General features: G+C 47.7%; 1 protein-coding gene across 1 annotated transcript in view; it reads right to left on the bottom strand.

Annotated features, from left to right (window-relative positions):
• The window catches only part of PPARGC1B (PPARG coactivator 1 beta), a 112,205-nt gene that overhangs the window by 28,093 nt on the left and 57,306 nt on the right, over positions 1-26,806 (bottom strand). The window contains exon 2 of the mRNA XM_003782272.3: positions 275-448. Coding sequence (XP_003782320.1) covers positions 275-448 — 174 coding nt within the window. The remainder of the gene's footprint in view (positions 1-274; positions 449-26,806) is intronic.

Below are 26,806 nucleotides of genomic sequence, written 5' to 3' on the forward strand. Positions count from 1 at the left end.
GAATTCAAGGAGATAATGTAGTGAACAGAGGACTTGGAGCCCCACTGGCCCACAGAGGGGCGTGGTTCTGCCTGGACAGCACAGAGAGCAGCTCATCCCAGCCCTTATTGTCCGGGAGTGATAGCACAGGCCAGGTGAGACCAGCATGAGAAACAGGATCCCAAGAGCTCCGGTGACTGAGGGGACATCTTTGCATGAGTAAGTGCAGGAGAAGGTGGAGTAGGGCCGAGAGAGGCATGGTGGGGTAGGAGGTAGGGACACCTGCGGGCCACACCTGGAAGAGTTCACAGTCATCAGGGCTGTACTGGCTGGGTTCGGTTTCAGAGCTCTCGGGGCACCACTGCAGCTCTCCAAAGCAGGTGGCTGAGTCAAAGTCACTGGCATCCAGCTGGGAGAGGTCAAGCTCTGGAAAATCAGCACACAATTGCTCCTCCCCGGATCCCCCAGCCTGAGGAGATAGGAAAGAAAGAAGCAGATTAGAACTGAGCTTTGCTAGATTCAAGTTGGGACCCTGCTAATCTAAATGCTTGGCTCAAGGTGCGATTTTGCCATATGATCAAAAAATGGAAAGATTCCCCGCTCCCTGACAATTGTTAAGTATGCTGGTAGCCCAGCCAGGCCTTGGCAGCACAAACCCCTCTGCTGCCCTCTCCTCTGCACACTTACACATCCCTCACAGCCCTGTGCACATGCTCTTTCCTCTTACCAGAACTGTCTTATTAGACACTTTATTAGAGCCTGCAAATAGAAAGCTTTACATACCTGCCCCCATCTACAAAGGGATTTCTTGAAGCTAACAAGCCCTCTGTATCAGGAATGAAATAAACAGCAGTGACAAAGGCTGACCCTGAGTGATTACCAGATACTAGAAAAACACTCATCCATGCCCCCCAGGATTTTACAGGAAACTTTTGCAATGTCTAAAATGTACCACAGCAGATGACAGGTCAAGAACACCATAAAACCCCTGTATCCTGAAACACGACAGTGCTGTGGGGAAGAGTGAGGCGGCTCTGTATGTTCCCAACACATGATAGATAAGAAGCTATATTGTAGTCCAGGGGTGTCCAACTCGCAGCCCACGGACTGTGTCCTGATTGTGTGAGGAGTTTTTTTGCTTATTTATGGTGTCAGATATCATGAAAAGTATCCACTTTTAGACCTTTTTTTTGCTAGTCAACTTTTATTAGTGTCTGTGGATTTACTGGGTGGTCTAAGACAACTTTTATTTTTCCAATGTATGGCAGAAAAGAAAAAAGGCTGGACACCCCTGTTAGGAGATGAGCACGCAGAACACAATCGTGCACATATCAACCCAGGCTCGGCGGCACCTGGAAACTTGTTCAGTTAGAAATGATGCAAATTCTCAGGCCTAATCCCAGACCTATGGAACCAGAAGGCGATCACTTTGTCACCCTGGCCTCCCAAGTTGAACATACCAAGAGAAGGGTCGCCTTGCAGATGCAGAGCTAGCTTGAGTCAGGAAGCCAACCCAGAAATAGAACATAGTGACACAGAGCCTTGCGCCTTGAGCCAGGCAGACCTGAGTCAAGCTCCCCACTCACCAGCTCTGAGACCCTTCATCTGTAAAACGGAGACAATAGTAATACCTGCCTTATGTGGTCAAGATAAAAAGGAGCAACATTATAGCAAAGCCCAGTAAGTGCTCAATAAATGTCAGCTAACAGTAATATAACAAATAATGATAATGATAAAAACAACGGTTATTTCACGGCAGACAGAAAGGGGTAGGATCTGTCTCAGAGAATGAAAATAAGCATCTGTGACACTTAAGAGAAATAGGTTTTGCCCAGGCCTTTTCCTTAATTGTTCCCACTTACTAGACCTCATAAATTATGAATAAATGTATATTATTAGCTCAACTTGACACAGGAAAAAGGCTTTTATCCAAATTTGGGTCAAATGTCTTAATTGGCATTTTGCAAGAATACTGCCTGCACGGGCAGCACCAGGGCCCAATCCTCTCATGTGGCTGGTCCCCTGCTCTCCGGCCAGACAGCAGGGTGCCCACTAAGTCTGTCTCCAGGAACACGCCTTCCCCTGCCCATTCTGTCTCCAGTTCACATGTATTCAACAACCCTAAATACTGAGCACCACTAGACACTGTACGATGCTATATACAGCCAGGAGTGAAACAGACAAACCACTGTCTTCTTGAAGCTCACATGCTTGGGGGTGGGAGAGGATGACATTAAACAAATAATCACACAAACAAAACATACGACTATAAATTGTGACTTTCCAGAGAAAAGCTGAGTGCTTCTGAACCTGCCGGGGAATCTGATGATGAGAGGGACACAGGCACTAGTGCTGCCTTAATCTGTGGGAACGTAGCTAACCCCCAGCCCCTAAACTCAACTGTCATATACCAGGACTGTGAACTGCCAACACCTAACAGCCGCCCCTGCTACAAGGGGCTCCAGTAGATCCTCTCAGCTGCCTTCTGAAGATTTCTTTCTCCTTCAAGCTCAGTTAGACTCCCCAAACCTGGATGTAGCAGATGTTACCTGTTCTAGGTGGACAAATGATTTGTTTCTAGTTTTTGGCTATTTCAAGTAAGTCTGCAATATTTGTGTACAAGTCTTTGGATGTATTATCTATTTCTTTGGGGTTAATTATCTAGGACTGGAAATGTTGGGTCATACAGTAAGATTGTGTGTAACCTTATAAAAACTACAAGTTGTTTTCCAAAATGAGAGAACACTTACTTTGTCCAACCACATCAATTGTATAAAAGTCTAATTGGTCCACACCCTCACCAATATTTGGTATTGCCAGCCACTTTAATTTTAGCCACAGTAGTAGGCAGGTTCAAGCATTTTTTCACTATTGCTGTGAGCCAAGCACTGTGATATATAAGACTCAGCTCCTTCCTTCATGAGTTGACATCTTAGTGGGGGAAGAAAATACATAAATATTTCATTCCAGATTGAGTTAGTGCTATCAAGAAAAAAAAGCCAGGTACACATTGATGGAGGACAACATCGGGAGTGGGATTCCTGGAGGAGCTGCCATCTGCCCTGGGACTTGGAAAGAGGAAAAGCCAGGCAATGGAAATGGTGGGAAGAACATTCCTGGCAGAGGGACCAGCAAAGGCAAGGACCCCAGTGGAGACGGAGCCTACGACACCAGGTGCCAAGGTCAGTGAGGCTCACTCTGTGAGTGGGGTGGGAGGATGGGAACAGATGATTCCAGAGAGGCAGGTGACGGCTGGGTCAGGGAGGGATTGTAAAGGATTTGGGCTTTACTCCAATGTGATTGGGGGTGGGGCCAGCACAGAAACAGGGAGATGGGTTAGGCCACTGTGGCCATCCAGGAGAGGAGCAGGTGGCTGGTGGGGAAGGCACCTCTCAGATAGTGCTGAGGACCCGAGGACAGAAGGGAGGGCCCAAAGCAGAGACACAAGGCTGCTGGGCAGCTGGGGCTTCCTTGACCAGCAAAGCCCCCAGTAATAACATCTTGAGGGAGCTTTTCTTATATATTCCTGATCCCCAGTAACTCAGAGCAGTCACCCTCTATAGAACTTGCTTCTTACGAAACAGCATTAGAGGGTGGCGCCAGTAGCTCAAGTGGCTAAGATGCTAGCTACATACAACAGAGTTGGCAGGTTCGAATCCAGCCTGGGCCTGCCAAACAACAACAACTACAACCAAAAAAATAGCAAAACTAGCTGTGCATTATAGCAAGCACCTATAATTCCAGTGGGTGCCTATAGTTCCAGCTACTCGGGAGGCTGAAGCCAGAGAATTGTTAAGCCCAGGAGTTTGAGGTTGCTGTGAGCTGTGACGCCACAGCACTCTACCCAGGGCAATAGCTTGAGGCTCTGTCTCAAAAAAAAAGAAAAATGAAACAGCTTTAGAACCAGAGTCCCAGAATCCCAGACCAGCCAGGAACCGGCAGCCCATAGAGTTTGTCCAGGCAAGTCAGAGTGGATAATTTGGGAGTCAGAAGTCCCTTCAAAAACCAGATAAAAGTTATGAACACTTTTCCCCTAAGATGCAAGTTATGTGCACGAAATTTATACTTAACTTTTAGGCCTTTGTTGACCCAGCTTAAGAACTCCTGACCTAGCTGGTCCATCTCCTTCACTTTGCAGATTTGGAAACTGAGGCCCAAGGAGGATGACAGATTTGCTCAGGGTCATCCAAAGAGCGTCCTTCCTCGAAACCATTCCACCTCCTTTACAAAATGCCCAGAAAATGGCTATGACGACTGCATTTATTGATTCCCCATAGCAGCTCAACATACTCAATTCAAAGTGTACCCAGTATATAAAAACAAAGAAACCTCATCTTCTCGGCCTTGTCAATTAGGCCTAAGACCACTCTCTAGCTAAAAACCATTAAGCACTGCATTAATAGTGATTTCTCTGGCCATCTCCATTTTTAGCAAGGCTTTTGAAGGGGTGCCTCAGGTGACCCAGTTCTCTTTGGAAGGTCTGAACTAAGGCTTTCTTGTCTTGGCCTGGCTGCCTTCCACAGGGCCTGCCAGTTGAGCTGGGGGCAGGAGGAGGTGGGGGCGGCTGTCACAGCACAAAACTAACAGCTGCTGCTATTATTAAGCACTTACTATACACCAAGGGCCACGCTAAGTGCCTCGTATGCATCCTCCCATCAGAGTCTTAAAACAGCCCTGCAGGGTAGGTGTTACTGTCCCCATGTTACCAATCAGTGAGTCACTTACACTGGTTTGCTAGAGCTTCTATAACAAAGGACTATAACCGGGTGGCTTAAATGGAGTTTGAGATCAAGGTTCTGGTAGGGGTTGGTCCTTCTGAGCTGAGGGACATGAGGGAAGGATCTGTTCCAGGCCCCTCCTTGTTTGTAGATGGCCACTTTCTCCCTATTCACACTGTCCTCCTTCTGTGTGTGTCTGTGCCTAAGTCTGCCCTTTCCATAAGGACACCAACCATATTGGATGGGGGCCCACCCTAAGGACCTCATTTGAGCTTGATTATCTCTGTAAAAACCATCTCTCTAAATAAAATCACATCCTGAGGTACTGATGGGTTAGGGGTTCACTTATCCTTTTATGGAGGACACAATTCAATCCATAATACCCAGGACCCAAAAAAGGTGAAGCTAGGATTCAAACCCAACTCCTTTCTCTCTCCCTATCAAGGCTGTGATCCTATCTATCACACGGCTGCTGAAAGTGAGAAGGAACATTCTAGATCATTTATTCCCACTTATGGATGGGCAAATGGAGCTCTGGATAAGGGTTGGGAGGGCCCAAGTCACACAGCAAGTTCATGATTGAGTGAGGACAAGTCTAGGGCCAAAAGCACCAAACTGCACCAGCCTCGTGTATATGGCCCCTCCAGCCTCTTCCTACAATATCACTACACCCCTTATCTAAAAGGCCTGAGGTAGCCCCAAGCCAGGAGATAAATGACCCTGGCAGTGGATTAATGGGGATTTGTCCAGACTCACATAAGTAGCTTCATTGGAAGCTTCTGTATCTTGTTGGAAATCGATTCCCTGCTTAAGAAAGAATGCATCTTTAGGAAAAATTGGTGGCTCCACTTTCCTGGCTACAATCAGCAAAACTGTCTAGCTTAGTGCCTGGCCCAGGGCAGATGCTCAGAATTCCTGAGTGGAAGGAAGCAGAAGGGGTTATGGGTAGGGGTGGGGACGGGCTGCAGTGACAGCTTGGGTTCTAGGTCCCTCAGTACTCAACTATGCATCCTTTAGTGCAGGTGTCCTCAAACTACGGCCCACGGGCCACATGCAGCCCACCTAGGACATTTATCTGGCCCACCAGCTATTTGTGCCGCCGCTGCCTGTCCTGCTTAGCGGCCAACTCGTCTCAGAGCCTGCAGTCTGGCCTTCCAATGGTCTGAGGGATAGTGAACTGGCCCTGTGTTTAAAAAGTTTGAGGACCCCTGCTTTAGTGGGTCACCTACCCTCTCGGCCTCTCACTGTCCCCTCTGGAAAAGAGAACAACATAAAACCAGACAGACCCTCTGGACCCTTCCTGCTCAAGCATTGGATACAATTCCACACTTACCTAATTTCCGAGAGCCATGCAGGTTTTGGGGAAATATTTAGGAAGAACTTAGCATTTAAAAAACAAATAAAGGAATGAATGAGAAAATTTCTAGGGAGAGACAAAAGTACAAAAAGAAGGACTGTCTTGAAATGTAAAGAAGCCTAGACCCGGGGTTAAAACAGCTATGCCCTGGCTTTGCTACTAATACTAATTCTTTGAGATCAAGACACTAACTTTTGGTACCTTGGTCTCTATTAACAAAATGGAAATAATTAAAAGAATCCTACTTCCAAGTATTTTTACAAAGATAAAGTAACAAAGGTTGAGAGTCTAACATGTGTCAGACACCCTTGAATGATGGTCATAGACTGCTATGGCTCCCCCAATTCACATTGAAATTCTAACCCCCAGGGTGATGGTATTAGAAGGTGGGGCCTGTGGGAGGTGCTAGACCCAAGGGAGCTCATTCACCCCTTCCACCACATGAGAATACAAGAGGTCACCATTTAGGAACCACCAGGAAATGGGCCCTCACCAGATACCAAATCTGCCAGAGCCTTGATCTTGGACTTTCCAGCCTCCAGAACTGTGAGAAATAAGGATCTATTGTTTATAAGCCCCCTAATCTATGGCATTAAAGAAGCAAGGAGAGTCTCAGACATAGGTATGGCATTTTATATCTCCCGAGTGGCACTCACAGCTATGGTCTCACCAGCTTCCCAAGATGCAGGGGTGGTCGGTGCTTAGCATACCCATTTGACTGATGGGAATGGGGCACCAGGAGGGTCAGTGCTGCATAAACTTATCTTCTGACTCATAAACTCAGTCCTAAACCTGCTGGTTCTCCCAATCCTTTTCTGTCAACTATGATCAGCCACTTGATCTTGATGTTATCATGGTTCATGGTTTCTGTTGGGGGAATGATGCCAGCCAGACCACACACTGGCTCTCTGCAGGGCTGCCTGTGAGGGTGGCGAGTTAGGCCCCCACCCAGGCTGGACTACCCTCCTGTGACCGCCATACTGGACACCCTAAGTCCTGCCCTTTACCACCAACTTGGTGCCTCCTCCACTGATAAGAAGTTGTATTTGATGATCTAAAGCAAGTTTTCCTTTTTAAGCTGCTGTCAGGAATGCCCATCCCTGTCATGAGGTCTGCTAGGGTGACAGGTACACAGCACAGGGCTCACCTTCCCTCTTCCCTCACCACAGAGGATACCATTAACTGACCCCAGTTTCACTCCCGGCTGAGCCTGGAGCCTTCTCAACAGGAGCCTGATCAGGGCCTGTGACCTGTGCCTCTACCCGACTGCTAGGACGGAAGTGAGAGAATTACACTAAAGCCCCTGCTACACAGGGTGGCCAGGAAAGACTTTCCTGAACTGCTTTTTATGTTTCTCACCTCACTCCCACAAAGCCATTTCACTTTACAAGGGTTTTGTTGCCCTCTCCTCCCATATCTGTTATTTGGCCTGCTTCTCACCTATTCCCTTTCCAAGCAGTAGAAGCCCACTGACTGTTCTTTGGGAAAGTGCCCGTCCCCAACTTCCAGGCAGCCCAGGTAAGCACAGCTCCACCAACTAAAGTGTGTTGTCCTCTGGCCACAACAACTGGTTTGACTAGGTAAGCAAGTCAGAGTGAATACCAGGAATTTGCTGGAGCATTTGGACAAAGGGACTCGGCTGCCTAAATTTCATTCTAGAAAGCTGGTGGCAGTCTTCACTACTACCTGCAAAGAGCCTGCCTGAGAAAAAAAGCCAGCAGAGGGAATGCAAAGCCATAGAGATGGACAAAGATGGATCCCTGAAAAAATAACATCAACACTTTGATCCAGCCATGCCTGAAGGAAGATCTTCTCTGTGCCCCACAGCTATGGGAGTGACTAATTCATCTCTCTAACACTGGGAAAAAATCCAATCTTCCCACTGTCTTCCAACAAAACTCCTAAAGAGACTTCTAGGAGAACAGTAGGAACCACAGCTGATCTCAGTTTCCACAGAAATACATCATCTGAAATAAGGCTCAGAAACCACAAACACAAAGTTAAGCTTCAGAAAGAATAAGTAAACAAAATGGGTCTTGGCTCAGTGTCTGTAGCACAGTGGTTACAGCACCAGCCACATACGCCAAGGTTGGTGGGTTTGAATCCAGCCCAGGCCAGCCAAACAATGACAACCGAAACAAAAAATAGCTGGGCGTTGTGGTGGGTGCCTGTAGACCCAGCTACTTGGGAGGCTGAGGCAAGAGAATCACTTAAGCCCAAGAGTTTGAGGTTGCTGTGAGCTGTGACACCATGGCACTCTACCAAGGGTGACACAGTGAGACTCTGTATAAAATAAAAAAAATGGAGGGTCTCTGAGCCCAGGCTAAAAGACCACCCTGAACTCAGAGATAAACCAGACCATTTGAAGGGCCTCCCTCCAAAACATTCAAGGCTAAACATCAAAACCTTGTGTTCCAGAACTTTTCCATGTAGAAGCATCCGGCCTTGGGTCTGTGGAGCACCATCTCAGTGTTGCCTCAGGTCCCAACCACACAGGCTTCTGGTCAGGGCTTGACATAAGGTGACCCCACAGGCCACCGAGTCTGGGGAGATGGGGTCCTCTAGCCCAGATGCAAGACGAAGTCCAGTGCTCAGAAGTGGGTCATGAGTCTGGGCTGGACTCAGCTAGCCAGAAAGGAGCTCAGTTCCCAGTGACCTTGGGAAGGCAGCACTGCATGGTAGGCAGGGAGACAGGAAAGGGGAAGTCAGGGTCCCTGACACTGCCTTGGGATATCTACCTTAGGGCACGAGAGAGAGGACTCAACTTGAAGTTTTTTTGGGGGGACAGTGTCTCACTCTGTCATTGTGGCTCTAGTGCCGTTGTGTCATAATTCACAGCAACCTCTGACTCTTGGGCTTGACCAATCCTCTGACCTCAGCCTCCCAAGTAGCTGGGATTACAGGCATGTGCTACCATGTCCAGCTCGTTTTTCTATTTTTAGTAGAGACGGGGTCTCAACTTGAAGTTTTTTGAACTTATCATTTTGGAGGAAGTTTTCTGCTACTTGCAATCACACCTAATAATATCTAGGCCCTCTCAGACCTTTGGTACAACAGAAATTCCCATTAATCAACTGCAGTCCCTAACCCCAGTACTGCTCCGTGGTGTGTTAGGACGAGGGCCACACAACAGGAAGTGGGCAGGAGGGCAAGCGAAGCTTCATTTATATTTACAGCTGGGCCTCGTTGCTCACATGACCACCTGAGCTCTGCTTCCTGTTACATCAGCGGCAGCGGCATTAGATTCCCGTAGGAGCACGAACCCCACTGTAAACTGTGCATTCAAGGGATCTAGGTTGCATGCTCCTTATGAGAATCTAATGCCGGATGATCTGAGGTGTGGCTGTGGTGGTGATGCTACTGCTGGGGAGTGGCTGTAAATACAGATTATCATTGGCAGAGGGGTTGACTGCACAGAGACCCTAATAAATCAATTGTCTGTAGACTCATATCAAAATCTCACCCTCACCCCAGTCCAGGGAAAAATTGTCTTCCGGGAAACCAGTCCCTAGTGCCAAAATGGCTGGGGACCACAGACTTAACCAACCAGCCAGATTAACCAACAACCCTCCCTCCTCTCCTGTAATAATACCCTTTACTAATGCCTAAGGTGCCCCAGAGCCCTGGCTGGCCTGCTCCCACCAGCTAAGGTGTTTGTTTACTAGGACTCAGTTGTTTCTTCTCAGATCCACTTGATACTATAATTACAAAAAAATGATTAAATGGTCCATAAACAGAAAATATGAATGCAAAAGAAAATATTTCAATGATAACTAAGGTGAAGGCTGTGGAAGGATTTAATAGAATTGAGTTGCTAAAACAAAATAAGACTGCTGTGAAATTTTGTGTAAATGAGATCACGGTAAAAGATTAGGTGAAATATGCAGGAATCTAGAAGGATTCTGCACTCAGATTGCTTAACAAGAGTCTAAAGATCTCTCTTTGTTGGAGACTGAGTCTTGCTCTCTCACCCCCGCTAAGAGTACACTGGTATCATGGCTCAAAGTGACCTCAAACTCCAGGGCTCAGATGAGCCTCCTGTCTCAGCCTCCCAAGTAGCTGGGACCACAGGCATGAGCCACTACACCTAGCTAAGTCTTCTATCTTTTTTTAAATAGAGATGGGGTCTTGCTCTTCCTCAGGCTGGTCTCGAACTTCTGAACTCAAGGGATCCTCCTGACTTGGCTTTCCAGAGTGCTGGGATTACACGTGTAAGCCACTGCACTCAGCCAAAGTCTAACTTCTTAATCCAACTGCATGAATCCTCAAACTTGGGAAGTAGAGCCCTGGCAACGTGGCTGTGGGATTATGCGGGAAAGGTGATGTAGAACCTGAATCCCAGTAGCACAAGCAGTCCTGCAGCAAAAGACTGGCAAGAATGAATGTATACGTCACTTGGCTTCACTGAGTGATAATGTTGGCATTACGTTTCATGATTTTGTATTTTATCTGACTTTTTCCTAAGAATTCCCCTCCCAGCCATAGCTATACTCTTGTCAAATAAGAAAGCGTATGTGGTTTCCGCCTCCACAGCACAGGAAATAAAGCCCTATGATGGACTGCTGTGACACATAACCAAGGGGTTGGGCCTGGAAGAGTCTGTTGTAACTAACGCTCTTAGAGACAAATCTCTTATTTTGCAGGTAAGAAGATGGAGGCTCAGAGAGGGAATGGAAAGTCACCCGTGATCCATATAGCCAGCTCCCGGGCATAGCCAGGACAGAATCTGGGACCTCCCATGTCTCCTGTCCAGAGCTCTTTCCAAATTGACAGGCCACCTCCTCAACAGCTGTGGTCCATCTAACAAAAGGTCTGTGTAAGATCCTTCCCCCTTTAAAAGGCAAATGAGAGAACCAACATGCAGTCCCCTGGGACAGGTTTTCTCTTACCTAGTCATCTCCCCCAGGACACCCCCCCTACACACACATCATGGTGTCTCTCATTGCCGTACCCAGGTGAGATTACCTGGGGTGGGGCAGGTCCTGGATGGCCTGGCTATGAGGAGCCCAGAGTCCCCACCCTGCCACTGAGATCTCAGTCAGAGAGTGCCAAGAGCAAAGCCTACCTCCCTATTTTTGGTGGCACGAATCCTGGCACCTTACAGGGGCCACCTGTCAGCAGGTACAGAGCTGCCCTAGGTCCAGGAAAACAGTATTTTGTTTTTGTTTGTTTTTAAACAATAAAAGGTTGAAGTATAACCTGTGCAGTGTGTTTTAGGGCCGTGTAATACACATATTGTGTTTGCCTGCACTCATAGTCAATTTTATGCACTTGAACTCAAGGGCCTCTTGAATTCAAAAGAGAGTGGCAGGAAAGGCACTTGCTAAATTGTGAAGTGATGCACAGGTATGTGTTGTTCAGGGCTGGCTCAAGCCTGGTGACAAGTCGCTTTGCCTCTCCGCATCTCCAGGGACCAGCCTTCCTCATGGAAGCACAGTGCTGCTTGAGTTTCCACCCTGGGGCCTCTGTGCTGGCAGCTCCCTCAGCCTGGAAGGTGCCTTCTCTCTCCCTCATCTTCCCTTGGCTGCTTCCTTCTGAGCATTCCCATCTCAGGTTATATGTCCCTCACTGGGTGGGCCTCCCTGACCCCCATGTCCTGAAGTAGTGAAGAGGCCACCGCACTTGTCACTTACCCAGCACCCTGATGGAATGCCCTCAGTTAGCACTATCCATTCTGATATTCCTCTGTCCCTTTTCTTTTTTTTCAGTATGTCTTTATTTTTTTTTGTTTTTGTTTTTTTGAGACGGAGCCTCAAGCTATCCCCCTGGGTACAGTGCCATGGCATCATGCTCACAACAACCTCCAACTCCTGGGCTCAAGCGAGTCTCCTGCCTCAGCCTCCCAAGTGCTGGGACTACAGGCGCCCGCCACAATGCCTGGCCATTTTTTGGTTGCAGCCATCATTGTTGTTTGGCGGGCCCGGGCTGGGGATTCGAACCCTCCACCTTAGGTGTATGTGGCTGGCGCCTTAGCTGCTTGAGCCACAGGCGCCGAGCCTTTAGTATGTCTTTAAATTGTGGTTAAGATACACATAGCATGAAAAGTATCATTTTAACCATTTCTAAGGCACTCAGTGGCATTAAACATCCACATTGTTGCACAATAGTTACCACTTTCCCCCATTTTTAATTCACACACTTGTTTATTGTTGCCTCCTCCAACTAGTGTGTGAACAGGAGCCTTGTCTGGCTTGTTTCTGGCTGTGTGCCCAGTGCCTAGCACAATGCCTGCCACATAGCAGGTGCTCAATAAAGGTGGGTTCAAAACCAAAACAAGTGCCTTATAAACTGTGAGGCATGAAAGAGCAACATGTGAATTTTTTCCAAGGCCAAATTGCCTGGTTAGCTCAGTTAGCAGCTAACAGATTTCGAGTTTTGTCAAAGTCTGTGGGGGCAAAACTGCTGAGAGCTCCGTTCCTTTCTCAGTTCCAGGCCCCTCTTTGAGGTCAAGAATGAAGATATATGATCGCACGGGCCACCTGACAGCACCACTCACCATTTCAACACACCTGCTCTACTGAGAGCAACATTTTATCAGTCACTGAAGGGCACGCACAAAAATAGACTGCGGGGATCAAATGCCACCCTCAGCTGCTCTCTTGACACTCAAGAGTGGTTGAAAGGCCTTGGCCTATGAAGACCTCGAGGCCTGGGGACCTGAGGGCAAGGGTCACTTGTCACAGTAGGGCACTGAAATTAGAAGGTGGAACCAGGGCTAAAATTCGGGTACCTTGCACATCAAAAAACTTGGTAATCAAGGCAGATCATATTTTAACGCAACTTTTTTTTTTTTTTTTTTTGTAGTTTTTGGCCAGGGCTGGGTTTGAACCCACCACCTCTGGCATATGGGGCTGGTGCCCTACTCCTTTGAGCTATAGGCGCTGCCCTTAATGCAACATTTAAAAAAAAAAAATGCACCCAGGATTAATAAAATACCAAAATTGTAAATAAACGTGGGGTCATAATACAGATATTTTCTTTGCCCCAGGCTGCCATATGGCATTCTCACTGTTCATGCCTTTGTTTTAAAATTTGTTATTTTGTTTAGCACAGATATTTGCATATCAATTTGGTTATTTTCAAACACTGAATTAAAGTATGATTTATCTTGATTACTGAGTTTTTGGCATCTCTTTAAATTTCATCTGCTACCTCTTTTGCCTTACCTGGTCCCCATCTAGCAGAATGAGATGAGAAAAGAGTTATTGTCTGTGCAGGTGACGATGTCTTAGGTGGTGTCACATAAGGTGGGGCTTCAGTTTCAACATCTCTACAGTGAGACTGATAACCCTCCAGCTGCTGTAGAACCATTTTAGCCCTGTCCAGTGAGATATTCTGGATTGAAAGTGTTTGGGGCTCGGCACCTGTAGCTCAGTGGTTAGGAGGCCGGCCATAAACACCAGGGCTGACAGGTTCAAACCCGGCCCAGGCCTGCTAAACAACAATGACAATAAGAACAAAAAAATAGCCAGGCATTGTGGTTGTGGCAGGTGCCTGTAGTCCCAGCTACTTGGGAGGCTGAGGCAAGAGAATTGCTTAAGCCCAAGAGTTTGAGGTTGCTATGAGCTGTGACGCTACGGCACTCTACCCAGGGTGACGTAGTGAGACTGTCTCAAAAAAGAAAAAAAAAAAAAAGAAGAAGGAAAAAAAAGAAAAGTGTTTGGGAAAACTTAAAGTGCTGTCCTGAGGTGAAGAACTGTTTTTAAGTTCTCATCACAGGCAGTGAATGGCCTACCAGAGTGGTGGGTGACATTCAGTTTCGACATCAGTTGCAAAACACCTGCCCTATTTATAATGAAATGAGTGAAATTTGCAAAATGAATTGATTTTGCTTTAAAAGAGAGAGAGATTTTAGCAGATTGCTGGTTCTCTCTGCCATTAGGACGTCCTCTGGTGTTCTACTCACTTGAATTCTGACCCCATTTGTGAATGGGAAGGAAGGCAAAGGGCACTGCTGGCCCTGGGAAACGTGCCCATTCCTCACAGACAAACGAGGCACCACAACTTTCTGTCAGGGACCAGTAGGGGCTATCCTTTCTTGCCACATTTTGTGGCATTTTCTCAAAATGACCATACCTGGGGATGGGGAAAGGGACAGGCATGTGCCAGCCATCTTCCTGTGTCAGGTCCCTGAACAAGTGTGGCTTTGGGATGACTGAAGTCCCGGAAATGGAGACTTATGAGATTTTACAACATAGTGAATATACTTAATGTCACTGTTTTGTACACTTAAAAAATGCTAAATGTTATGGTATGCATATTTTACCACAATAAAAAAAAAAAAACAAAGTCCTAGAGACCTAGAAAACCAAAGTGCCCAGCACACTCATCTGAAGGTATTCCCTAGTGTCCTGCAGTGCCCATGTTCACCGACTCTACTTTCTGTCTCTTGTCCTGGCTGGCAGAAGAGACCAAGGAAGTGGGGCCAGGGCTGGGCTGTAGCCCTTTCACCAACAAACATTGTTATAATAACCCAGAAAGAGGCACAAAGAGGGTCCTGTCAGGAGACTGAAGGTCAGGCAGTCCCTCTGTGGCATTTGAGGAAATGTCACACTCAATAGGCCAGCAAGTTGCCAGCTCACACCTTCAGCCCAGGGCTGACTGCGTCCTTGCTGTCCTGCCAGAGCCCTCAGGCGGCACTCCCTCCTAGGACACGTAGCCCTAAGGCAGCCAGCTCCTGGGGGTTCTATGCAGGCAGGGCACCCTAAGGTGGGGTGAAGGGACAGTGGGTAGCTGAGGAGTCCCCCTTCCAGGTAGGTTAGTAGTAGACAAAGTCAGTTTCCCAAGCTCCACACCAGCCTGGGCCTGTCAACTAACACATGACCGAGCGTAGGGAGAGATGACTGAGCAATGTTCAGCCCACAGCTACCCCCACTGCTGCACCACATGGGAGCTGGAGGGGCCTCACAGACCATCTGGTCCTGTGGTTCCCACGCTGGGCTCCCCGGGGAACCCCTGTAGCCCTGCCATGGCCCTGAGCTTTGAAGTGGGAGGAATTACGAGGGAGATAATTAGGTTTTCCATTTTTACTAACCAAAAGCCATACAGTGGCAAGCCATCATACTTGTATTTAACCTCAGTGAATTCAACATTATGCGCTTGGCAAAAATAAATAAATAAATAAATAATCAAATGAAAAGCCAAATTTCTATTTTTTTCTTACACATTAGAAATAGGATGGCATATTTTGTATATGAATTCTCTGTTTGCATATACACACATATCTATTATTCATACACACTATTTCATGGGCAATTTAAGAGTTTTATGAGGTTAATTTGACTCAAACCCCCAGACTTAGAAACTACTTTCCAATACATGGTATTCAGCACTCAGAGTACCTGAATGGCACACTGATTGCCCAAAATGCATATCTCTCCCATTTTACAGATAAAGGAGATAAGGCTCAGGAAAGTGATGTGAATTTATTAAGCTAGAATGTGGATCTAGACCAGGGGTCCTCAAACTTTTTAAACAAGGGGCCAGTTCACTGTCCCTCAGACCATTGGAGGGCTGGACTGCGGGCCCTGGGATGAGTTGGCTGCTAATCGGGACAGGCAGCAGCGGCAAAAACACCCAGCAGGCTGGATACATGTCCTAGGTAGGCCGCATGTGGCCTGCGGGCAGTAGTTTAAGGATGCCTGATCTAAACCTAACCCTCAAATTCTCTGCTGCAGCCCACTCAGGCTGACAACTGCTGTTCACAACACTGCGGGGAAGTTCCCTTCCTTGCTCTTGCATATTATCCATTAGACTTTGAAGTAATGGGAAGGGGAAAAGTCCTCTGAGAGTCCTTCTGGAGAAAGCACAGGCCCCCACCCAAAGGGGTAGGGGATAGCTCACCACACCCAGTGAGCTGCAGGCACAGCTGAGACCAGGGCTAGCTGCTCACTCTCCTGCTGAAAACCTCAGGACTTCCCACTGACCTTGACAGAAAACCCAGAGTCCTCATGGGGCCTACAAGGCTGAGCACAGCCCAGGTATGGCCTGGTTTTCCATCATCTCTGAAGAAGGCACAGTGGCCTTCCTTCCTCTGGAATACAACCCTCTTTGCTTTGGCTGTCCACCTGGGATGGCTCCCTCAGGTCCTAGGTCATCATTCAGTCTCAGTGAAGAGGCCTTCTGCAACACCTACACCCACCTGCTCACTCCTTGGCATGAACCCAGGGACCACCTCTCTCCCTAGAGAATCTGAACTGTGCAAGAGCCTGGCCTTGGCCTCAGCTGAATCCCAGCAGCTGGGGCAGTGCCCAACACAGAGTAGGTGCTCACCAAACCTTTATGGGATGTGAGGGGGTAAAGGGGTAGAACCCCCATTTCCCAGGTCAATTTTGGAATCTTTGCCTCACACTGTTGTGAGACCTGCAGTCTCCCTCATACTCAGCCCCCTTCCCTGGGGGGGGTGTGGGGGGTGGTTTCCTTCCACATCCACTTATTCCCTATGGAAACTCCTGACTTTCCTTTTCCAGTGGGTCAGATGATGAGAAACCCAGACCCACAGGCTCCCAGATAAAGCTGGTGGGAAACAGATTCTCTTCGGCCCCAGCAGGCTCTCTTCGGTCACATGGCCAGTGAGGGCCAGAGGCTAAAGGAGGCCTGCTTAGCAGACACCCACTTGCTCAGGTCCTATGTGCCTAAGGCACTGACTAGCCTTCCAGCCACAGTTGAACCTGCCTTATGTAAGTGTGTTCCATAGAGAAGATGGGGCATGTAAAGTGAATTTATGTCAACTGAATCACAGGTTTACGCACGCCTTTCACTCAAGTAATAGGGATGGGTCCCAGGCTGGGGTGGTCTTGCTGCAGGCTCCCTCCTCTGGGCCTCTGTACTATGCACTAGTGACAGAATAAGGAGCACCTGAATTAAGAAAGGGAACTGATCTGACAAAGCTTGATTATCACCCAGGCCTGAGAGGAAACAAGCAGGAAGTCCTCACTCTCAATTAGAACAATGAGATCTTTTAGCAAGCGAAGCCCCCACCGGCCCTGCATGTGAGTAAATGAAACTTGAACACACTTTCCTGCCTTTCTAGGTTTCTCCCACCCTACTAGGATTGGGGTTCTTGGGGCTCATAAAAATCCTTATGCTGTCAACTAGACATTCTGCCTTTTGATCCTCACAGCAGGGCAGAGGTTAAGCCATTTTTCTAATAAGAAAGATGAGGTTCAGAGAGAGAATGTGATTTGTCTAAAGTCACACAGCAAGGCAAAGAGAGGACCAGGACTAGAACTCCAAGACCTCTCACTCCTACATGAAGCAATGACAGAGAATACTGGATGGGGAGTCACAACTCTGGGTCCTCTGTGCTAATGGCATGAGACCTTGGATAAGCCCTTCTCACTTCTCTGAGACTTGCTTCCTTGTATTCCCATGCTGGTCAGCCTTGGAGGCCATGATCAGTAAACCAGGGCCCTCAGTCAACACATGATATCCTGGGCTTGGTGGGAAAGCATTAGGTGCCCCATCAGCAATTCCTAACAAGAAAGACGGTGGAGATGGTGAGTACTGAGGGCGCAGTGTCATAGTGGTCAGTGCCTGCATGAGTGGACATGCTACTCAAACCATGGTCCACAGACTATATGCACCAGCCTCACCTGGAGCCTATTAAATACTGCAGACTCTCAGGCTGAATCCTAGACCTCTGGAATCAGAAACTGCAGTTTAACAAGATGCCCAGGTGATTCCTATGCACACTCAAGTTTGGAAAGAATTTCAAAATCAGGATCCTATCATGTGTGTAGTACCCAATCACAGGTGCCATACCTGAATCCCTCCAGCTCTGGTTCCCAACTGTGGAGGAAATGGTGTGTATGCTTCACAGCAGTGCCCTAAGGTACTGTAAGATCATGTATGCCAACAGCCTAGCCTAGGGCCCCGTGGTGAACAGCTGCCCCAAATGCTAGTTTCTTTCCTTCCTAAGAGGCCAGAAGTTCTGCCTGCACATCTGCGAGGTGAGAAAAAGACCCCCACAAGGCAACAAGAAGCTGGGATAGGGTGGGAGTAGGGGGAAAGGAGGAGAGGGGAGAAGTCAAGGAGAAAAATAAAAACAAGCAGCAGAGACCATTTGAATCTCAGGAGGCAGGCGACATGGGAAACCCTGAGACACAGCAGGTTCAGCTCACATCCTAACTCAAGTGCTGCCACAAGCCTGCAGGCTAGGAGGGACAGGGAATGGAGGGCCACACAGCTGTGTCCCCTCAGGCCACACTTGACAGTGCTTTCTCACCCTGGCCCTGCACTGATTCTTGTGGCCAGGGCATACATGACACTGAGGGTCACTAGAGCAACCAGACGGAAGTGAGGGCCTTGAGCCAAGCCCTGAGAATAGTCAGACTGGACTGGAAAACAGTTATCTATAAGAAGACTTGTCAATCAGAAGAGCCCGAGACTAGGGGCTGAGCTGTGAAATCACAGCCAAATGATTGTAAATGGGATAATAATCGCCCCTCCCCCCAGAGTTCTTATGAGAATTAATCTATTTATTTATTTATTTATTTATTCATTATTTATTTGAGACAGAGTCTCACTCTATTGCCCAGGTGAGAGTGCCATGACATCAGCCTAGCTCAAGCAAACTCCTCCTGCCTTAGACCCACAAGTAGCTAGGCTTACAGGCATGTGTCACCATGCCCAGCTGATTTTTCTGTTTTTTGTAGAAATGGGGTCTCACTTTTGTTCAAGCTGGTCTTGACTCCTGGACTCAAGAGGTCCTCCTACCTTGGCTTCGCAGAGTGCTAGAACTATAGGCATGAGCCACCAGCCCAGCCCTTATGAGGATTTAACTTTGCATAAGATCTGGTACAAGTGGGTGGTACCTGTGGCTCAAAGGAGTAGAGCACCGGCCCCATATACCAGAAGTGGCGGGTTCAAACCCAGCCCTGGCCAAAAACTGCAAAAAAAAAAAAGATCTAGTACAAGTAACTGCTCAAAAGATAATGGCCATTAGTGAGATTCCTATACAGGAGTCCTGAAGCAACTGCTGGAGTTGCTGTAGCCTTTCTGGGCTGCTGGGTCTTCCTCCCTGCAGCTTGCTGATCACCCAATCACTGAGTTAACCACTCACACTGGGACTGACCCAGACCACACCACCAACTCACACCTCAACGGCAGCCATGGCTTCCTTACTCTACTCTGGCCCCCACTAGATTGCTGGACACAGAGCAGACACAGTCATCTTCTCAAGATGCAGATCCGACCCAACTGGCTCCCTCCAATTCCTCGTGGGTAAAGACTGAAACTTCCTGGAGTCTGTAAGGCCCTGAATGGTCCAGCTCCCACTTGCCTATCCAGTATCATTTCACAGCAGCACCTGCTCCCTACTGCAGTTCTCAGCCCTGCTGGCTTCTTTCCACCTCTGGCACTTCCTGGGATCTGTCCTCCCACAGAGCCACTGCATGGGCTGCTCCCTCTTCCTGGAACACCCTTCCCACACTGGCTTTGCCTGCTCATCTCCTATTCATCCTTCCCCCTTTCCCCTCTTTCCCTGAGGAAGCATTCCTTGAGCCTGCAGACCACATGAGGAGCCCTATCATACCTACTCACAGCCAGAAGGGCTGGGCCCTTCTAGAACTTATCCCAGTGGGTAAGTAAATATTTAGGGGCACATTTTATTAATGCTCACTGCTGTATCCCTGGCATCTGGCACACAGTAAGTGCTCAGTTAACACTTGGAGAGTGAATTAAAGAGTGCTGTATCCCTGGCTGGTCCCTAGCAACCATATTACCCACTTGCCCTTACAAGATCCTGCTTTTGCCCCCTCTCTCCCTTCAACCCTCAACATATTGGACAAACCTTGACACAGCCTGATCCTCAACCCAAGTCCATGACCTACAGGCCACGTGCTAGACAGCCAAACATTTCTAGATCTGATTTTCTTGAAAGCAGGTCTGGGCCATGGCCAGGGGAGGCGGGTGCCGCCGGCCTCAGCAGCAAATGCTGATGAAGCTGTCGGGACTAGCCGAGCTGAGATCAGGAAATGCCAAGATTTAAAAGCATCCGGAACCCATTTATTTATTGTTGTTCTTGCACTTCCAGGCTATTTTGAGCTTTAGATCGATCAGCTGGCCCTCCTCCCTCCAAATATCACTCCTGAAACACCCAGTGAGCACCTGGCCCCACCTGTCAAGGCTCAGCTCCTCCTGCCCCGTCTATCACATGATGACAACAGAGGCAAAAATAGGTGCTTGTAGGCCAGGCGTGGTGGCTCACACCTGTAATCCTAGCACTCTGGGAGGACCAGGCAGGTGAATTGCTTGAGTTCACGAGTTGAGACTAGCCTGAGCAAAATGCAAGACACCGTCTCTACTAAAAATAGAAAAACTGAGGCAAGAGGATCACTTGAGCCCAAGAGTTGGAAGTTGCTGTGAGCTATGATGCCGTAGCATTCAACCCAGGGTGACAGCTTGAGACACCCTCAAAAAAAAAAAAGGTGCTTGTAGCAATGTAGGTACCCTCACTGAAAGAACCCAGCATTTTCAATGGGAGGTTTTATTAGCTCCATTTGTCAGATGAAGAAATGAAAACTCAGAGAAGTAAAGAAACCTGCCCCGAATCACACAGCTAAAAAGTGCTGAAACTGGGATTAAGCCCCAGATCTAAGGCCAGACTCCTAATGACCTGGTAATAGTGCATCCCTCAGTTTCCTGGCAAAGCTCCCCATTCATACAGTGGGCTTTCCCATCTCTGAGTCCTTGGTGACACCTTTCCAGCCACTTGCAATGTTCATACACCACCAGTCAAAAGCCACCCTCCCCAAAAGCACTATTATGGGTAGACTGCCAAGATGGGCTATTACTTAGAAAGGGACAGTTACGCTGTATAATCCTGTTTAAATTTTTTTTAATGGTGGATGGATGAGTAGTTTGTACATCTGTGGATTACTGCCGAAAGGACACACAAGAAAACTAAGAGTTTGAAGGAATACAAATATGGAGCTGGTTAGGGATGGGAGAGGTCAAGGAATATTTACTTTCCACTTTATGTCCTTTGTTCTTTGAAGGTTTTTATTTTTATTTCTTATATATATGCTTCAAAGCCCAGTTCATATGCCACCACCACCCCCAATGGAGCCTGCCCTGATTGCTCTAACTATCCACTCAAGGCACTGAGCCTGACACGTATTGGAACTCATAGATAGGCAGAGCCCTGGAACCTAGATAGTGTCTTGGGCCCCTGGGGGGGGTCTCCCTCCATACTGAGTCTAAGCCTCCTGCTCATGAGGGGTGCAAGAGCCCTGATGAACGGCTGACTATTTTACTTTCTATCTTGATCCACGGCCTTCTGAAGCCAAAGGAGTTGGAAACTCTAAAACGGAGCTTGTGGGTAGGGAGAAGAGGAAAGCAGAGACTCAGATGGTAAATTCAGCTCTTGGAAGCCTGCCCAGTGTTCCTCCCTGGGAGAGGACTCAAGCACGCTTATGCCAGCAGACAGTCCATCTGGGCCCTGAGGTCACCAAATCTCGTCACAGTCCTGCTTATTAAATTTAGAGGTGCATGAAATAAAGCCACCACTTCTCGTATTGGGGCTCTAAGGAAGGGACAGTGAGACAGGGATGAAAGGCGGGGAATCTGTCCTCTGTCCCCCCACCCTTGACTGCTCACCTCAGAAGCTCTCAGCTGGCTCTTGGGCTAGGTGGGGGCTCAGCAATTGTTATTTCACCACTTAGCAGCAAGGTGGTTGTAGGTTTAGCTGATGGGGCTACTTTGGAGGCAAAGAGGGACTGCTAAGAAGGCTGACTTTGGAATCAGAAAGACCCCTGTTAATGTGGTGTTGGAATCAACCAGCCAAGATATTCAACCTCTCTGAACCACAGCTTTCTTTTTTTTTGAGATAGAGTTTCACTATGTCGCCCTTGGTAGAGTGACATTGCATCACAGCTCACAGCAACCTCAAACTCTTGGGCTTAAGTGATTCTCTTTCCTCAGCCTTCCAAGTAGTTGGGACTACAGGTGCCCACCACAACGCTTGGGTATCTTTTGTTGCAATTGTCATTGTTGTTTAGCTGGCCCAGGCCAGGTTTGAACCCGCCACCCTCAATATATGTGGCTGACGCCATAACCACTGTGCTTTGGGTGCTGAGCCAGAACTATAGCTCTTTTATCTGTAAAATGGGAATGCTAAGATCACGCATGCTTGTTTGTAAAGTAAGAGTCCTTAACCTTTCTTGAGCCAAGGGTTGCTCTGCAATCTGGTGAAGCCTCTAAATTTCTCATAAAGTTTATGAATGCATAAAATAAATGTTTTCAAAAGCATTAAATAAAACACAGGATTATAAAGAAAACCAAATATCAAAATACGTTTGTAAAATAAAAGAAATGAATTTGTTATAGTGATATATATTAGCTTATTTACATATCAAATAATAAGAGCCAGTGGCAAGTCTAATAATTACCTATAAGTCCATAGTAACAATTAGTCTAAATATTTCTAGGTATCTGAAACAAAATAATGTGACGTGAAAAGACCTCTGATTTCCATTGTTGACAGAGTCATAGGTCCCAGTAATACTTTTTTTGCAACCTACGTTCATAATTAAGGGAAATGCTAAATTTCAGTTTGAACAGTGGTTCTCAACCTTCCTAATGCCACGACACTTTTAATACAGTTTCTCATGTTGTGGTAACCCCTAACCATAAAATTATTTTATTAAATATTAATTTAATGTTAAAATTAAAGGGTTGTGGCATTAGAAGGTTGAGAACCACTGAGTTAGAAGTTAATGAAGATAAAGTTTTACTTTTTTTCCATCCGAGTTCACAGACTCCATAAATATGAGGTTGTAAGGCATTTTACCCAGCACCTGGCACACTCAGTAAGTATTCTTTAGGGTTGGCTGGGTTAAGTGACACCAGGCTCTGTCTCCAGACACACCAGTGGAGTTCATGGCTCCACCTGTGTGCCAACAGGGGTCCAGGAGAGGAGTGTTTTGAGCAGCTCTGAGCCCATTCAGGGCTCAAGGAGGGAAGTGGGTCACACAAGGCTGTTGGGTGAGGGAGGGAGGTCCTTTAAGCTAGTCAAGAAGCTTAAAGCTGAATGAAGCTTAAGCACCACAGCGCCACGTTGTTCCATGAGTTAGCTCTGTCCTCAGCTACACCAGCAAAGGAATCCTTTCAAATCCTGCTTCCTTGACATCACCACCTTAGGTCCAAATAGAATTCCACTTCCACCCAAACCAGTTTGTCCTTCAGTCTTTCCTAGGTCAGCAAACAGCAAACCATTCACCCAGCTGCTCAGGAACAAAACTAAGTAATATTCTCTTCCCTCCCCCTCACAGGCAACCCGTCAGATCCATCCTGTCTACTCTCTCTCCAAAATACAGTACTCTTCTCTCACTCTCTGCTGTCACCACACTAGCCTAGGCAGTCATTATCTCCTAGACTTCCAACAGACACCAATGGGCCTCCCACTCCCACATTTGCCCACCTCACCCCGATTTGGTCTCTCCCACAGTAAACAAAATAATTAAAAGATGCAATCAGACTGTGTCACTCGCCCATTGCTCAAAACTCTCTAAAGATAGTCCTGTTGCTCTTTGACTGAAATCCAAACATCAGTGGCCTGTAAAACCCTTGCCTGCCTTGCCAGTATCCTGTCCTTCATTACTGAGCACAGCTCAATCACTGGTCATTGCCCCAGGGCCTTTGCACAAACCATCTTGCATGGCTGGCTCCTTCTTCATGTTTACATCATGTCACTGCTTTCAAGAGGCTTTCCCTGACTGCTCACTCTCAAGTGGCCATCGCCCGCTCCGTACTCCATCACATCACAGTGTCTTACATTCTTCATGATCCACATCACTGTCTGAAATAACCATGTTCATTTGGTTCATATAATTGTATTTGTCCTCCCCCATCAAAGTGGAGCCCCTGAATGCTGTCTTGCTCCTCCCTATACCTTAGCACACAGTAGGCACTTTTCTGATTTTACTGAGGGGCTTTTGGTGGGTGGGGAAAATGAGCTGAGTTCTAGACGTGCATTATATCATTTAATCCTCACAACTGGTATTGTTCCCATTTTACAGAGAAGGAAACTGAGGAGGCCCAATAAAGTGCCCCAGCTGTTTGATGGATGTCTGACTCTAAAGCTGGGTTCTGAATCCTCTGTTATTATACTGCTTTAAAAAAAAAAAATCCCAAATAGAAGTCACGGGAAGCATGATTCTACAGAAAAATGCAGACGGGTGGGGCCGAGGTGACAGCATCACAGGCCTCACGAAGCTGTGACTTCATCCTACTTAGTGCCCTCCTGGACTTTCTGCCAGCAGACATGCTGGCAGGGATGTGGCACCCTCACCTAGACCCCAGATCTGCATGCAGCAGCCTGGAAACTCCCCAGGGCTCCTTTCTCCTCAACTGCCTTTTCCGGGCCTAATCACCAGCTCAGGTTTCTGGAGCTGAGGAGTGTCCTCTGCTTAGGAAAGTCTCCAGTCTGAGAGTCTGGAGGTCTGGGATTTAGAACTACAGAGCCCCAGGTAGGAAGACACATTGACAGGCACTCAATGTGTCCAATAGTCCAACCCTCCACCTATTGCTTTAACCACAACAGCTGTAGGTACCTCATGGGGTAGGTTCCTTTTTCGTCTCCATTTTAACAGGTGAGGAAATTTGAGGCCCAGAGAGGTTTGTTAAGTTCCCTTGGAGACACCTAGTTGAGCAGGTAGAGAGCAGGGATTAGAACCCAGGCAATCTGATGCCCTAAAGTTCAGGGCATAAACCATGACATTTAACCTCTAAGTTAGAGTAAGAGCAAAACCCTTTTTATTTCAGAGCTGCTCCAGTTACAGAATAGCAGAGTGAAAAGGAACCTCAGCCACAATTGGCTCTAACTCTCCTACTGTACGTGGAGGAAACTGAGGCCCAGAGTGGGGAAGTCTCTTGTGGAAACTGTGGCTAATCCTCTGAGCGCAGCTTGATCATGTACCCCATGATCCTGGACATAAGACAGAGTGCACAGGTGCATCGGTGGGGCACCAGCCCTCATAAAGGACCCGCCTTAGGACCACACCCCCAGTGGAGAGCTGAGTAGACCCTGGTGTCTGCATTCCAATCTGGTTACAGCAAGAAGGGCAGGTGTTGGGCAGACAATGCTCCATCAGCAGTGGCCGAGAGGCAGCTGTTGTGTAGGAGCTGGTCTTAAACAGAACTCCCTGTTACCATTTTAGCCCAATTGCCATGGGATGGGCCTGGCTGGAACAACAGCCTCCTTATATAGGGCAAAGCAGGAGTCCTTGCTCACTCTCCTCCTGACTCAAAGGCAATGGGCACAGAAAAGACAGAATAAGCAACTGCCCTTCAAAGGCAAACACCTCTCTCTGCCATGTTACTGTTTAGAGGATTTTGGATTTTGCACAGTGTGTAATAAAACAGCAATCAGAACAAAGTGCTTTGGCCTGGGTTCTCTAAGACCAAGCTCTGCCACCCTGCACTCTCCCAAGCAACCCCCCTGCCTCTGTGGGCCTCAGTTTCCTCACACAAATATGTAGAAGAGTCAAACTAGGCACTGTCTAACATCCTTCTCAGCCATAGCATTCAACAATTCTATGAAATCCAGAACTAACACAGGGGGCTGACATCATCAGCCTATCTTCTTGGAATGCCTTCCCCAAGAGATTTCACAACTGGTTTTTCTCTAACAGACCATGAATTTTAACCCTTCCTTGATAGCTCAAATCATCAGGAGTTGACGAACTTTTTCTGTAAAGGGCAGATAGTAAATATTTTAAGAGACATTTGAGCCATAAGGTCTCTGTTACAATGACTCAACTCTAGTGCAAATGCAGTCACAGACAGCACATAAACAAATGGGCGTGGCCAGGTTACAATAAAACTTTATTTACCAAACAGGCAGCTGGCCAGATTGGGCCCACTGGGCCCATTTGCTGACCCCTAGAATATCATCATCCTAACACGTACACATGCTGCAGTCCTTTACTGAGATGCATGCTGCCCTAAGGGCACTCAGTCTTCAGAGCTGCTCACCTCTGCTAAGCCAGGCAGTCTGAGCATCTGGCCCTCAGTTTTCTCTTCCTTGGCAGTGAGGTTCTCAGCTTACACGTCTTCCTGCTATGAGTCTGCTATCTTCAAGAAGTTCCGTTTCCTGCTTAGGTCCTGTTTCTAACTTGCAGCAGACAGGTCAGCCGGCTCTCCAACCACAAGGCTTTATCTAAAACAACAGTCACTGGGCTCTGAAGGAGAATGGTTCTGGGGAACAACAGTGCCTGGTCTTTGTGATGACTGATGGTTTTGGCTACCGTGGGGTTCTGTGCTAGACTGCAGAAGGCAATCTAAGATCTAGGATCCAGGAGGCTGCTGGAAGAGATGTGCATGAAGGAACGGGGAAGCCGGGCTGTGATCTGTCCTCTCCACAAAGGTGCAGCATGAATGCCAAGCAAGGCAGCATAAGGGCATTCTTTTAAACAGCGAAATTGGGCTTTTTCAGAAGACAGGATGCCCTGACGAACCGACTTCCTTCTGTTTTTCCCCTGGGACTTGATGATATAATCGCTTCTCCCTTCTGGCAGGAAAATGTCTATGAGTCAGGGGCTCCTCTTGGCAGGCAGAAACCACTCCCCTGCCCCAGAAGAAGAGCTGCCCCGCCTCCCCCACTCAGTTCTTAGGAAGCAGCTGCCCCCACAGGATGTGGGAAGGGGTCCATAGGACCAGCCACGCCAAGGGTGGAAAGGGTAGGGAACCACAGGGAGGCCCAGACAGAAGGAGGACACAGCCAGCACGCTGCCTGGTGACTACAAGGCTG

The sequence above is a fragment of the Otolemur garnettii genome, unplaced genomic scaffold (genome assembly GCF_000181295.1).
Source record: "Otolemur garnettii isolate 467f Iridium unplaced genomic scaffold, OtoGar3 scaffold00003, whole genome shotgun sequence".
NCBI lineage: Eukaryota > Metazoa > Chordata > Mammalia > Primates > Galagidae > Otolemur > Otolemur garnettii.